The following is a 13,719-nucleotide window of genomic DNA, read 5'->3' as shown; positions in this document are numbered from 1 at the left end:
AGGGGGAGAGAGGGTGCCCCTGCCCATGGCGACCATAGCGACCATCATGGGTGAGCAACGGCCATCCCCGCAACAGGTTGCCGACGAGAAGAAGTTCTCGCGCGTGACGGCAAAGAGCCTCGAGAAGGTAGACGCGGAGCACGTGCCGGAAGAGCTCAAGTGCCCGATCACCAAGCGGCTCTTCGAGGACCCGGTGCATGCGCCACCACACACCTGCGCCACCACACACCACCACACACCTGCGCCACCACACACCTCCGCGGCACCCGCATCACACCTCCTGGACACGTCCACGCCGCCCCGCAGGTCGTGCTGCCCTGCTGCGGCGCCTCCGTCTCGGGCAGCGCGCTCACGCAGGCGCTGGTGGAGGACCCCGCGTCGGGAGGGACGCGCTGCGTGCTCTGCGCGACCACGGGCGTGCGCGTGGACGAGGTCGTGCCAAACAAGCACGCGCGCGAGATGCTGCGCGCGCTCTACGAGGACGTCAAGCACGCAAAGGCGGACGCGGCCGCCGAGCCGGCGGCGAACGCCGCAGAGACGTTCGTCCCGGAGGCGGGCGCCGCCGCCTCTGGCGTCGTCAAGAGCGAGTCGGCAGCAGCGGCGGCGCCAGACGACGATTGGGGGCCGCTCGAGCCGGCGACGGCGGGTGCGCCACCAGCCGCCGTCTCCTCTCCCTCCGCCGCCACCACCGCCAGTGCGGGCGCCGCCACCGCCGCAGCAGCGGGCGCAGCGATGGGAAGCTGCGGCGGTGGCGGCATGGGCGGCGGTGGCGGCATGGGTGCGGCCGGGTTCTGCGGCGGCGGGATGGGGTGCGGCTTCGGCATGTGCGGCGGGATGGGCGGCGGCGGCGGCTTTGGAGGGATGGGGGGGATGCCCATGGGCGGGATGCCCATGGGCGGGATGCCCATGGGCGGGATGCCCATGGGCGGGGTGCCCATGGGGGGGATGGGCTTTGGCGGTGGCGGGGGCATGCCCAACGACAACAACGGCGGCCACGGGCACCGGCCGGGCGACTGGGTGTGCCCGAACTGCAGCGCCAACGTCTTCGCCTCGCGGCACAGCTGCTTCAAGTGCAACACGCCGAAGCAGGCCTGGTTCCAGCAGCAAGCCATGCTGCAGCAGCAGATGATGCAGCAGCAGCAGATGATGCAGCAGCAGATGCTGATGATGCAGCAGATGCGGGGCGGGGGCATGCAAGGAGGAGGCATGCAGAGCGGAGGAGGGCCGATGCAGATGCCGCACCGCGGACAGCAGATGCCGCGACCAGCGCAAGGCCCAGGAGGCGGAGGAGGTGGTGGTCTCACGCCTGGCTCCTCCGAGGCCCTCGGCCGGGCGCGCGAGATCCAGCCGAGATCTACCTCAGATCTAGCCCGAAACTCAGACTCTCACGCCGCTGCTATCATGTCACAGGCGCGCGAGCTGATCGACTCCGTCAAGCGGAGGCGCGAGCGGGAGAGCGGCGGCGGCGACTTCAACGGCGTGGTGGTGAAGGTGGAGGGGCAGCCGGCAAAGGTGAGCCGCCCCTCTGAGCCCGCCCGCAGCGGCGCCGGCCCGGCAGACCAGGGCCTCGCCGAGGGCGCGGCGGCGGGCGGCGGGGGCGGCGATGTCCAGTTCGGCGGCAGCCGCAGCCGCGAGGCGCGCGCCAGCTCTCCACTTTGCTGCACCTCGGCGACCTCTCGGCATCCTCTCGGTCATATCTCGGGCACCACTCGGCTACTTGTCGGCGACCTCTCGGCGACCTCTCGGCGCCTTCCTCTCGGCTGCCTTCCAGCCTTACTCGCTTGTGCCCGTCCGCTCTGCAGGAGCGCGACGCCCAACTGCGCGCCGCGGCGATCGACGTGGACAACGACGCGCAGAGCTGCTCCGCTGGAGGCGCCGCCGAGCCGCACCACCCGCCGCCCGTTGGCCAGGTGCGGCGGCTGCCGAGCGGTGTCTCGTTCGGGGACGACGAGGACGGCCTCCTGGCTTTGGGCCAGGAGTCGTGACAGTTGTGTGTTGTGTGTCCGTTGAGGTATTTACGCCAGGGGCGCGCACAGAAACTGGGAGTGGGACCCCCCCATGCTATATCGGTGTCGCTAACGGGTGTGTGCGAGGCACCAGCGTGGGCGCGTGCCCCGCGCCCCGGCCGTCAAGCGGCGCCCAAACCCATCTCTCAACACTCAAGATCTCATCTGTTGTTCACTCAGCCCACAATGCACAAAAATACAATTGTAGAAATAAGATATCAATACACTGCAGTGACGGCTGACAGAGAGAGGTGTCCGTTTTTATTTATGTAAGTAAAGAGTGAATGTTTAGGGCTGAGAGGTGAGAGCGCCTGAGGGCAGCCTGCGCGGTGTCCGCCGGCGGCGGCGCGCGGGCCCCGGCGCACGCTGGAGTGTGTGATACGATATAGCGAGAGCCGAGACAGACACAGATGTGTACCACACTTGATGATCGAGCTCGAGGAGGCGGAGGCGACGGGCCGGGCGCGCCGTGTGGTACCGCCGACACCGCTCGGACGGGAAGCAGAGCGGCCGGCAGACGGTGAGGAGAGCGGGCCTCCCCTCTCCAAAGGGAGCGCCTTGGTGTAGACTCCTCCACGAGCGGTGTGCTGCCCCCAAGAGCTGGGTGCTCCGAGGCGTTGTGTGCGTTCTCAGGGAGCCGTGGTCTGTTCGGAGAAGGCGAGCGACTGGCTCTCGAGCTCGCCCAACACGCAGAGCGGGAGGGAGGTCTGGTTCAGATAGATGGGCGAGCAGAGGAGCACCGCCTGTGGTTCAAGTGGGGGCGGTCGGGAGATAGAGAGGACTGCGGAGCGGCCGGCCGTGGCCCGTGCGGCGCCTCGGCGATGATCTTGAGGGAGATGAGCTGGAACTCATCGATGCGGTACCAGATCGTGAGCGGCTAGTCCTTGTCAAAGATCTACCACGTACAAGACTGTCCGATTTCCCCACTCACATCTCGAGCTTGAACCCTTCCCGCCCGCTCACGGCATCTCGAATCACTCCCTTCCCCTCGTCGCCAAAACTGTTGTTGCAGAGGTCGATGTTTTTCAGCACCCCGTTGACGCGCAGAGCGGATGCTAGCGCCTTGGCACCCTCGTCGCCGAAGCCGTTGCCGCGGAGATTGAGGGTGGTCAGCACCCCGCTGCCCGACACGTACTCGGCGACCTCCGCGGCGCCAGTCGGGCCGATGTTGCAGCCATCCAAGCCCAGCGAGGTGAGCTTGTTGCGCTGCCGCTCGACGCGCACGATGCCGAGGGCCGCCTCCTCGGTGAGGTCGTTGAAGCCCAGATTCAAGGAGGTCAGCACCGCGTTGACGCGAAGGGCGGCGGCGATCGCGACGGCGCCCTCGGCGCTGATGTCGTTGCGGGCGAGGTTGATGGTGTTCAACACCCCGTTGACGCGCAGCGCCTCGGCGATCGCGGTCGCGCCGGTTGGCCCGATATTGTTGACGCCCACGTCCAAGGACGTCAGCACCCCATTGACGCGCAGAGCGGAGGCCAGCGCCTCAACACCCTCGTCGCCGAAGCCGTTCCAGCCGAGCTCGAGGTTGGTCAATACCTTGCTGCCCGACACGTACTCGGCGATCTCTGCGGCGCCAGTCGGGCCGATGCGGCAGCTAGCCAAGCCCAGCAAGGTGAGCTTGTTGCGCTGCCGCTCGACGCGGACGATGCCGAGGGCCGCCTCCTCGGTGAGGTGGTTTAAGCCCACATCCAAGGAGGTCAATACCTCGTTGACGCGCAGCGCCTCGCCGAGGGCGACGGCGCCCTCGTCGCCGATGCCGTTGAAGCGGAGGTCGAGCTCGGTCAGCACCCCATTGTCCTTCAGCCAGAGAGCAATTGTCGCCACATCCCCAGCAGCAAGCTGCGCGCTCTTCAAGTTCCACGAAGTCTTATCCTCCGAGTAAACACCTCGTTGGCAGAGCAGCTCCATGTCGGCTTCGAGCTGCGCCTTCTTCGGATCCGCCACGCACTCGTGCACCTGCACCACCCCGTCGTCCTCCTCGTTTCCCTCCCCCTTCTCTCCGCGAAATAGCCTCAGCACCGCATCGTAGAGCGCAAACGCCTTGCGTCCGTAGGTGGCTAGCAGCTTGAGCAGCCCCAGAGATACATTCAGAACGTCGAGCGCCGCCGAGTGTTCAACAAAGTAGGACGGGTCGATCTCCAGATAGCGCGACATGTTGGCAACCACCTCGACCACCTCCCTCACGGGCGCCAGCGGGTCCGCTACGATCTCGGCCAGACGATCGGCGACCTTTTGCGCTGCCCCCAAAGGATCGCCCGTGAACGCGACCATGTCCGCCATCACGCTGTCGAGAAAGGGCTGGAGACCCGACACGTCGAGCTGCAGCGTGGCGAGGAACGCAAAGGAGTCGCCGTATACAACCTGTGCGTGCCAGATGACGCGCTCGATGTACGAGTCGTCCTGCGAGGTGAAGAAGATGGCGAAGACGAGCGCGAGGAGGAACGGGATGGCATAGACGGTGAGGAGCACGTTCAGGACTGGTGAGCTTGTGAGCGAGAGGTAGATACCGCCTTCCTCGCATCTTTGGACGAGGAGCTTGCCATTCATACAAAACTCCACAGCAAACAGCAGCACGGGCATGGCCACGAGGACCCACAGCATCCAGAGCCGTGCCTGCACCGCCTCCACCACGCTGTCCTCGACGTCGTAATCGGGCTCGAGCCGTCCTTGTTCCGCCGCCCACGTGCCGTACGCAACCAGTGGGGAGAGCGCGAGGCAGCCCAGCACGCAAGCCAGTCCGCCCGCCAGCGTTGAGAGGCTCGTCTCGGTGTACGCCAGCCCCTGCACCACCATTGACATGCCGCTCGACAGCTCGAGGCTTCCGAGCGGGGCGAGCCAGCTGATGGCCGGCTTGGTGGCAGCGGCCGCGGCCTTGGTCAGTGCCTCGAGCCGTTGGCAGCAACGCCACTCCGACGTAGCTGTTGACTCAATAAGATCGAGTGACGTCCGCCCGGCGGCAAAGCTTAGCTTGACAAACGCAAGGAACAGCCCGCCCAATGGTAGGTAGACAAGATTCGGCAGGATCGGCAGGGCGAGGAGAACGCCAAGGGCGCACTTGGCGACTGTTGCGCGAGACAGCGAGTCTTTACCTCGCCTGAATCCTCCCGTGAGCGAGCCCACAGCTGCCGCAACCAGCGCGGCCGCCCACGAGGCGCCCGGCCAGCCAAGCCACCCGCCGACGGTCCCCAGGCAGATGCCGTACAGCGCCCACCGAGAGATGAAGTAGAGCACGCTCGCAAGCGGGATCGGCTGCACGAGGCTGGTGTTGGTCTTGCTAGCCTCTTCCTTAAACTCAACCTCGTTCACCTTGCGCCCAATGAACACGAGCGCGCCGAGCGACAGCAGGTACCCGTACACGACCAGAAGCAGCAGCTTGCTAAGAAGCGCTGGCTGCGCCGCAAACGTGACCGTCGCGTACTCGTCCAGCAGCGTAAAGTTGTCGACCCTGACCATGCACGGCCCGGTGCGCTCGTGCACGCCGAAGAAGGCGACAACCTGCATAGCAAGGGAAAGCCCGACCACGAGGAACTGGCACAGCTGTGTCAGCATCCAAGAGAGCCAGAAGACGGTCCCAGGCCAGTCGATCCTGCGGTCAACGAACCGTGGCCGCGGGATGCCACCAATCTGAGCCAGCGAGTAGAGGAAGATCGTGGAGAGCCAGAGCCCCACCAGCGAGTCGGTGCGCAGAGGAACGAACATTTGGTCTGCGAAGGCCTCGGCCACGTACGCGTCGCACGGATCGCCCGTGCCGTTGGCAAGCAGGCACTCGAAGTCGAAGAAGGTGGGGGCGAAGGTGTTGCTGAAACCGGTGCGTTCCTTTGTTACGATCTCGCCCTCTTCAGTTTCCACCTCCGTGAGCCCATCGGCCGTCATCGTGTGCATGGCGCCCTCGAAGACGGCCGCACCGGCATGGTAAATCGCGCAGCTGCTGGTTGGGGGAGGTGGGGCTACGTCGTAGTCGTAGTCGTAGCTGCTGATCGGGGGAGGCGGGGGGCGCGGCTGCACCTCACCGACACCGCTTGCGTACGAGTGCTGGTACAGCACAACAAGGATAATGCACAGAAAGGCTGTGCAGCAAGTGTTTGTCGTTAGCACTGCCGCAAAAAATCCCTTGGTCATGCGAGGCAGGTACCGGCTATCGCCTTCGCCATCGATCAGCTGCTGGTACGGCCCGCCGCCGTCGCTTGCCGCTCGCACCTTCTTGAACTTGGGCAGTCCAATCGAGCGTCCGACAGTGCCTGCTTCGAGATCGGTGTCGATGAGCTGCTTCGCTTCCAGATCCGCCGGCGCTGCCTCGGGCGCCGCCAGTTTCTTCGCCGTCTCCGCCGCCGCTGCTGCCGCCTCGGCCGCCGCCTCTGCAGCCGCGGCCTTGTCCCGCTTCGCGTCGTCCACTTGCTTGGCCAGATCCGCCGCCAATGCCTCGGACGCCACCAGCTTCTTCGCCGTCTCTGCCAGCTCGGCCGACGCCGCCTCCGCGGCTGCCGCCTGCTGCTCCGCCCGTATCTTTGCATCGTCCGCTTGCTGGGCCAGATCCGCCGCCGATGCTTCGGACGCCGCCAGCTTCTCCGCAAGCTTCGTCCTTGCTTTCGCCCCGGGGGCAGCGATAGACAGACCGCGCCGCATTTTGGTCTTCGTTGAGAAGTCCTTGGGCGCGGCGCGCGGACAGCGCCTTGTACAAAAGAAAAATGCTTGGGCTCGCCTGTCAGTGTGCCCGTGGTAGTGAGAGACTGACCCTGTCGTGTGGGTGAATGAACCCTGCCCAGCCCCCCCTCCGTCCGTGACCGTCACAGACAGAAGGCTGCCGAGCCCAAATCACTGTGAGAGTCGTGATTTCTTGTTGGTTAATAAAAATCTCTCTCTCAGACAGATCATGCTCGTGCAGCTCGGGACAAAATCTCTCTCTCAGAAAATGTCGTGTGATTAGCTACCCAACAACACGGCGGAATGTTCTGCGGCGGCGCCACGCGCATCAAGGAGCACCTCTGTGACAAGTGCACCGACGACTCCCCGGAGTTCCTCGCGCTCAAGGAGTCGCTTCTGGGCGCGAAGGGCGAGAAGGGCAAGACGCTGGCGGCCAAGCGCGCGCACGACGAGGTTGCCGACTCTGTCGCCGCGGGCGAGGCGAAGGCCAAGGCCAAGCTTGGGCAGAAGAGCATCCAGTCCTCGATGTACTCCGGCAAGTCGGAGGCGTGCGACAAGGCGATCGGAGAGTTCTTCTACGGCCTCAACGTCGGGGCGAGCAAGGTGTCGCACCCGCTCTTCAAGGACCTCGTCGAGGCGCTCAAGACCGCCCCCGCCTCCTACCAGCCGCCGACGCGCCAGCGGATGCTTGGTGACCTCCTCGAGAAGACCACCGACACGCTCAAGGCCGAGGAGCGGCCGGTCCGCGGCGAGGTGCTCAAGTACGGCGGAAGCATCATATCTGATGGATGGGACGACGTGAACTCGTCGCATCTCATCAACGTCCTCATCGGCTCCGCGACCACGACCTTCTTTGACCGGCCACCTACCAACTCACGAGCGCTGACTCTGAGAACGCCGAGGCGATCCCGCCACCCCCGGTGTTGCCCCAGTCCCCCCCTCCCCCCCTGACGGTGATTGCTCTCCTGGTAGGCGGTCGCCAAGCTGCTCATCGAGCAGATCACGCGCATCGGCCCCCCCATGGTCGTGCAGGTCGTGACGGACACGTGCTCCGTCATGAAGGCTGCGTGGAAGCTCGTGGAGACCAAGTTCCCGTGGATTACGTGCACGTGCTGTGGCCCGCACGTGCTCAACCTCTACCTCAAGGACCTCGGCAAGATCGAAGAGGTCGCGGCGGTCATCAAGAATCTAACAAGAAGTCCAACGCCATCCTGAACCTCTTCTGGGGCAAGAAGCGCTGGCCGCGGACCAAGCTGCGCGAGGTCATCGCCGTCAACCACAAAAAGGAGTTCGGCCTCTACCGCCCCAAGGCGACCCGCTTCGCCGGCAACATGCGTGCGCTCGGGCGGATGCTGCGCGTCAAGGCCGACCTCCAGCAGGTCGTCGTCTCCTCCGAGTTTGGTGAGCAGAAGTTCAAGAAGGGCAACGACGACGACACCGCCTCCGGCACCATCTCCGGCCGCGATCACCCTGTCAAGGCCATCATCCTCAACGAGAGCGGCTTCTGGGCGCCGCTCGTGGAGGTGCTCAAGATTGCGACGCCGGTCGTGAAGCTCCTCCGCCTCTGCGATGGCGCCGCCCCCGCCATGGGCAAGGTGATGCCGCGGATGAACAGCATTCGGGGGGTGATCGCCAACTCCACCGTCCCATGGAAGGAGGGGGCGCTCAAGATCCACGACGCGCGCTGGGAGTACCTCAAGTCGCCGATGCACCTCGCGGGCTACGCGCTCGACCCCGAGTACCTCGCGCACGACATGAGCGGCGACGTCCAGGAGGCGCTCATCTCGATCATCGAGAAGATGGCGATGCGCTACGAGTACTCCCGCCTCACCTCGAACCCCGACTCCCTCTCCGGCCCGATGCTCGCGCGCGCGCTCACCGTCGACGATCCGGGGGTGCAGAGGCTGGCGGGCGAGGCCTGCGTCGAGCTCGCGTCCTACCAGGACAGCGCGGGCGTTCTCTCGAGGCCATTCGTGAAGGACCAGGCCAAGACGCTCCCGCCGGCGCAGTGGTGGAGCATATGTACGGCAAGAACCTCCCGGCCCTCTCGCGTGCACGGTGCTCTCGCAGCCAGTCTGCGCGTCGGCAGCGGAGCGCAACTGGTCGATCTACGGCTCCATTAAGACCGACCGCCGCAATCGCATGCGCCACTCCGTCTCCGACCGCCTCGTCTATTGCCACGAGGCGCTCCAGCTCCGCATCAAGCGCACCAAGGCGGGCTACAAGGAGCCGGCGGTCAAGTGGGAGAGCGACTTCGGACGAGAACAACTCGGACAAACAACGAGGAGGACCTGATGGTCTGCCCGCGCTCCGCGCGCGCTAGCGCGCTCCGCGCGCTCTCCGCGCCGCGCGCTCGCTGCGCGCTTCCGCGCGCTTCCGCGCGCTTCCGCGCGCTCCGCGCCTGCACAACTAGCTAGCGGCGCTCCGCGCGCGCCGCATGTATTCCGTATGTGTTCCGGCGCGCTGCGCGCCTTTTTGAATACAGTATTCAGGCTCCTGGGAGACCTCTCTGTGAATTCATATATTTGTATTCAACACCTAGGGTGGTGGGGTGGTTTGACTTTGCCGCAGAAAAAGCAAGACGGGACCGTATAAAAGAATTTTAGAATTCAGCTCCGTCGTATGCGGGGCACGGACTGGCTCGCACTGGCACTAACACAGGTAAATACTGCACCCTGCTGGTTCTCACGCGGCGCGGCAAGAAGCATCGATCGTGCCTGGGCTACGATGCTCGCTCGCTTCGCCGCCTGGCTTTATAGCTTCGTGCAGCCGTCTGCCGAGGCGCCTGCTGCGGCGCCTCGGTGGGACGCGGCTGCCGGCGTGTGGCTCGGGAACCGTGCAGCCGGCGGGGTCGAGGTGCCGGACCCGCTCTGGATCTTTGGCTACGGCTCGCTCTGCTGGCGGCCCGACTTCCCGCATGAGGAGACGCTCGTCGGCCGTTGCTCCGGCTGGGGCCGCTACTTTGCGCAGCGCTCGTGCGACCACCGCGGCACGCCCTCCAGCCCCGGCCTCGTTGCGACGATGATCTCCGACGCCCAGCTGGAGGCCAAGGGCCTGCGCGAGCCGGGCGAGCCGCCATCGACGACGTGCGGCCTGTGCTACCGCGTCGGGGCGGACGACGTGCCGCGCGTGCTGGCCAACCTCGACTTTCGGGAGAAGGGCGGCTACACGCGCGAGGTGGTGCAGGTGCAGCCTGCACGGCCGGGCGCGCCGCCGGTGCGCGCGCTCGTGTACTCTGCGACGTGCGACAACCCGCTCTTCTCCCCGGTGATGCTGGCCGACCCGGCTGCCGCCGCGCTAACCATTGCGAGCGCGCACGGCCCGAGCGGCGCGAACCGAGACTACCTCGAGTCGCTCGCGGCGTGGCTGCGCGAGGTGGGGGAGGAGGACGCCCACGTCGCCGCGCTGATGCGGCTGCTACCGCCGCGCTAGGGACCCCAGAGGTGTGTGTGCGCCGTGTGCGCCGTGTGCCCTTTTTTGTGCTCGAAAGGTTTGGCAAATGCAACGCCCCCGAAAACGGAGTCATCAGAGATGTCCGCACCGAGACTTATGAGCACTTGAGCACTTGAGATATAGGGTCGATTCCGCGTGGTACGGGACCCCATCAGAGACTCAACAAACAGAAGAGAGAGATCAGTCAAAGAGAGATTTCGGAAAGCAACAAGAAATCACCGCTCGTCTTTATAGACACAGAACACAAAGTGATTTGGGCTCTCGCGCAGGACGGCAGCTTGTCGTCAACTCTTGTCTCTTCTCGTGGGAGCTGCCTTTTTGAAGCACTTATAAAGAAAGAAACTAAAAACCGGCCGGCGCCAGGGAGGAATGGGAGAACGGCAGAGATAACAAACGGGTTTTAATAAAGGAAGTGGTCCAGCCATTTTTCTTTTTGTACCTGTGTTAGTGCCAGTGCGCGCCAGTCCCGTGCCCAGTGTTGTGCGAGTGCAGGATTGTAAAATTCTGTGAGAGAGAGTTCTTTTGTTTAAATTCTTAGGCGGCTCCCGTGGTGTACCTGTGTTAGTGCCAGTGCGCGCCAGTCCCGCGCCCTTTCTGCGAGTGTCCAATAAAAATTCTTTTTTCAATGCTCCCGCCCTTCTTTGCTTCGCGGTTCACGAATGTCCTCCTCGTCCTACAGCGCCACCCCACTCGCTGAAATCGACCTACCCGGGCTCGCCGCCTCCCGCTTCCTCCTCCGCGAGGCGCGGCTGCTGCCGTACCGCGACGCCAAAGGCAACGTCAACCTGCACCTCTGCCGCCAGTCGGCGCGGCAGCTTGAGGGGATGCCTCCCGGCAGCGGCGCGCTCGCCGCAGCGGACAAGCCGGCGCTCACCTCGAAGCTGAACACGTGGCTCCGGCACGTCGAGCGGTGGGCACGCTCTCCGCAGCAGACGCAGCAGGCCGGCGCCCGGCTCCGTCCGGCGTTCGTCGGCGTGGCCTCCGACGGCTCACCCGCTGCGGCGGGCGAGGTGTCGGGCGGCGCGGGTTGCGGCGGCGGCAATGGTGGCGGCGGCGAGGCCGACAGCGAGGAGGACGTGGACAGCGAGGAGGACGACACGCCGCTCTCGTCCCGCCCGAGCGTCGCCCTTCAGGGCGCTCGGCCGGTGCGAGCGGCGGCGCAGGGCGTGGGCGCGTCCCACGGTGGCGAGTCGGACGATGACGAGAAGACGGTGGGTGGGGGTAGTGGGGGCGATGCGGGCTCGCCGGACGCAATCGCCGACGGAGGCGCCCCTGGCGGCGACCACTCCTGCCACGCCGCGGGCAGCCGTGGCCTTGACGGGCTTCTTGGGTGGCACCCCTCTGGCGGTACGGGGCATGGAGACGCCTCCCTCGGGGCGGACGACTCTCGCTTTCTGGCCGAGCTCGCGGCGCCGGCGGTGGCCGAGGCGGGCGGCGCCAGGCTGCACCTCGACGGCAGATGACCCGAGATCACCCGAGATCACCCGAGATTAGGCGGGCGGCGTCAGGCTGCACCTCAGCGCGCGCTCGCAGACGGGCTACAAGGGCGTGACCGCTGTCGCGTGCCGCGGCGGCTTCAAGGCGCAGGTGAGCGAAGGCGAGCGCGGCAAGACCTTCCGCCACCTCGGACTCTTTGCCACCAAGGCGGAGGCGGCGGTGGCGTACGCGCGCCCCCCTCTCCACGAGCCGTCAGCGTGGCCGTGAACGGCGCCTCTTTCACCGCCTCCGGCGGTGAACAGGCGCGCGCCCTCCTCGAGCCCAAGGTGTCTCGAGTGGCAGCTCCTTCGCCTACCAAGGCGGAGGCTGACGCGGCGGCGGCGGCGCACGAGGAGGTGTCATCGCCTCCTCCGCCCTCGCCGCCTCCGCCCTCGCCGCCTCCGCCCTCGCCGCCGCCTTCTCGCCCCCCCCCCCCCCTTCCCTCCCCCCAGGCACCCCCCCCCCCCGTGCTAGGCGCGACGGGCCCTCCTCTCCGAGCCGCTGCTCGAGGAGGCGGAGGGGGTGAGGCTGCACCTGAGCTCAAAGTCGGAGACGGGCTACCGCGGCGTGCGCCTGAGCGTCGCCCGCGGCAGGCCTGCCCGCCTCCTCGCCCACCACCGCCCACTCCTCCGCCTCCTCGCCCACCACCGCCCACTCCTCCGCCTCCCTCGCCCACCACCGCCCTCGCCCCCTCCACCGCCCTCGCCCCCTCCCCACCGCCCTCGCCCCCTCCACCGCCCTCGCCCCCTCCACCGCCCTCGCCCCCTCCACCGCCGCCCTCGCCCCCTCCACCGCCCTCGCCCCCTCCACCGCCCTCGCCCCCTCCACCGCCCTCACCAGCTCCGCCCACCCCGCCACCGCCCACCCCGCCACCGCCCTCGCCTCTGCCCCTCTCGCGCGGCTGTCCAGCGGGACGCGCCCGCGACATGTCCGCTGTCGTCTCCCCGCAGGCCGCTGCCTTCTCGCCCCTTCAGCGCGCAGCTGCAGCTCCACGGAGCGAGATCTCCGAGAGAGAGCCGAGAGAGAGCCGAGAGAGAGCCGAGAGGCAGCCGAGAGCCGCTGCAGCTCCACAGAACGAGGGCGAGGGCGCCACCTCGCCCGCCTCTCAGCACTCTTCTCACGACACGCCCACGACACGCCCACGACACGTCCACGACACGCCCACGACACGCCCACGACACGCCCACGACACGTCCACGACACGTCCACGACACGCCCACGACACGTCCACGACACGCCCACGACACGCCCACGACACGCCCATGCCGTCTCCCGCAGGCGTGAGCAAGTCGGGCCACATACACCTCGGCGTCTTCGCCACCGCCGTCGAGGCCTCCCGTGGCGCACGCGCGGCGAGCCCTCCCCTGAGCCTCCCCCCCCCCCGACCCGTCTCGGACCCTCTCCTGCAGGCGGCCGTGGCGTACGCGCGGGAGGCGGCGAGGCCACGCGAGCCCAAGTTCGAGCCGAGGCCGCGAAGCGACGCGACGCGCGAGAAGCAAAACGGCCAGAAGAAGCGGAAGCGGCAAGAGCGGCAAGAGGCGCGGCGGGACGCGCGCGTCGCCCCTGCCGAGACTATCACAGAGACGCCTCTCTCGGGGCCTTCTCTGAACCGCCTCGGAACCGCCTCGGAACCGCCTCGGAGCATTCCCCTCGGAACGGTGACGCGGCGCCGCCCGGCTGCAGGGGGCGCCAAAGCCGCCGCAGACCTCGTACTTCCTCTTCTTCCACGCGACCAAGTCCGCGGTGCAGCAAGCGCATGCCGAGAGCCGCGCGGCGGGGCGTGCTGCGGCCGGTGTCGCAGGCAACGGAGGCGCCGACGGTGGCGATGTCGACGGCGGCGGCGGCGGCGGCGGCGGCGCCCGCCTGTACTTGGACGCGAAGGAGCTGGCCAAGATTGTCGGGGAGCGGTGGCGGGCGCTGAGCGACGAGGAGAAGGCGCCGTGGGCCGAGCAGGCGAGGGTGGACCGTGCGAGGTGCGCGGCGGGAGGAGTGGGGGGGAGGAGGAGTGGGGGGGGGGGGGCTTGCTAAGTCTCCTCTCTCTCTCTCTCTCTCACGCACACACACACACACACGCTCACACACACACACACACACACTGACCCTCACACACGCACGCACTCACTCTCTCTCTTTCTCCCCCCCG

The 13,719-nt window shown here is 66.8% G+C and overlaps 6 protein-coding genes across 6 annotated transcripts in view; 5 read left to right on the top strand and 1 right to left on the bottom strand.

The window, feature by feature from the left end:
* Nucleotides 1-2,220, top strand: part of EMIHUDRAFT_454343 (hypothetical protein) — a gene marked incomplete at its 3' end in the record, with an annotated part of 3,223 nt that extends 1,003 nt beyond the window's left edge. Inside the window, exons 5-9 of the mRNA XM_005792305.1 lie at nucleotides 76-193; nucleotides 307-646; nucleotides 860-1,291; nucleotides 1,370-1,512; nucleotides 1,803-2,220. Coding sequence (XP_005792362.1) covers nucleotides 76-193; nucleotides 307-646; nucleotides 860-1,291; nucleotides 1,370-1,512; nucleotides 1,803-2,218 — 1,449 coding nt within the window. The remainder of the gene's footprint in view (nucleotides 1-75; nucleotides 194-306; nucleotides 647-859; nucleotides 1,292-1,369; nucleotides 1,513-1,802) is intronic.
* Nucleotides 2,221-2,933: 713 nt separating this feature from the next.
* EMIHUDRAFT_69885 (hypothetical protein) lies at nucleotides 2,934-3,914 on the bottom strand (the record flags this gene model as incomplete). The annotated part of the gene is made up of 1 exon (XM_005792304.1): nucleotides 2,934-3,914. The coding sequence occupies one exon, from the start codon at nucleotides 3,912-3,914 to the stop codon at nucleotides 2,934-2,936; it is 981 nt and encodes a 326-aa protein (XP_005792361.1).
* A 3,036-nt stretch (nucleotides 3,915-6,950) lies between these two features.
* On the top strand, nucleotides 6,951-7,862 carry EMIHUDRAFT_223115 (hypothetical protein; the record flags this gene model as incomplete). Its single annotated transcript, XM_005792303.1, has 2 exons — nucleotides 6,951-7,469; nucleotides 7,620-7,862. The coding sequence occupies 2 exons, from the start codon at nucleotides 6,951-6,953 to the stop codon at nucleotides 7,860-7,862; spliced, it is 762 nt and encodes a 253-aa protein (XP_005792360.1).
* A 590-nt stretch (nucleotides 7,863-8,452) lies between these two features.
* EMIHUDRAFT_223114 (hypothetical protein) lies at nucleotides 8,453-9,253 on the top strand (the record flags this gene model as incomplete). Its single annotated transcript, XM_005792302.1, has 3 exons — nucleotides 8,453-8,669; nucleotides 8,737-8,887; nucleotides 9,190-9,253. The coding sequence occupies 3 exons, from the start codon at nucleotides 8,453-8,455 to the stop codon at nucleotides 9,251-9,253; spliced, it is 432 nt and encodes a 143-aa protein (XP_005792359.1).
* A 265-nt stretch (nucleotides 9,254-9,518) lies between these two features.
* Nucleotides 9,519-10,067, top strand: EMIHUDRAFT_57918 (hypothetical protein; the record flags this gene model as incomplete). The annotated part of the gene is made up of 1 exon (XM_005792301.1): nucleotides 9,519-10,067. A coding segment is annotated over one exon (549 nt), but the record flags the coding sequence as incomplete, so codon positions are not given.
* Nucleotides 10,068-10,759: 692 nt separating this feature from the next.
* The window catches only part of EMIHUDRAFT_108701 (hypothetical protein), a gene marked incomplete at both ends in the record, with an annotated part of 3,720 nt that continues 760 nt past the window's right edge, over nucleotides 10,760-13,719 (top strand). Inside the window, 6 exons of the mRNA XM_005792300.1 lie at nucleotides 10,760-11,518; nucleotides 11,595-11,756; nucleotides 11,840-11,932; nucleotides 12,051-12,143; nucleotides 12,986-13,234; nucleotides 13,281-13,549. Coding sequence (XP_005792357.1) covers nucleotides 10,760-11,518; nucleotides 11,595-11,756; nucleotides 11,840-11,932; nucleotides 12,051-12,143; nucleotides 12,986-13,234; nucleotides 13,281-13,549 — 1,625 coding nt within the window. The remainder of the gene's footprint in view (nucleotides 11,519-11,594; nucleotides 11,757-11,839; nucleotides 11,933-12,050; nucleotides 12,144-12,985; nucleotides 13,235-13,280; nucleotides 13,550-13,719) is intronic.

Source organism: Emiliania huxleyi (assembly GCF_000372725.1).
Source record: "Emiliania huxleyi CCMP1516 unplaced genomic scaffold EMIHUscaffold_108, whole genome shotgun sequence".
In the NCBI taxonomy this organism is placed as follows: Eukaryota; Haptophyta; order Isochrysidales; family Noelaerhabdaceae; genus Emiliania; species Emiliania huxleyi.
Note: the sequence above shows the minus strand (reverse complement) of the source record. Positions and strands in the feature narration are given on the sequence as shown.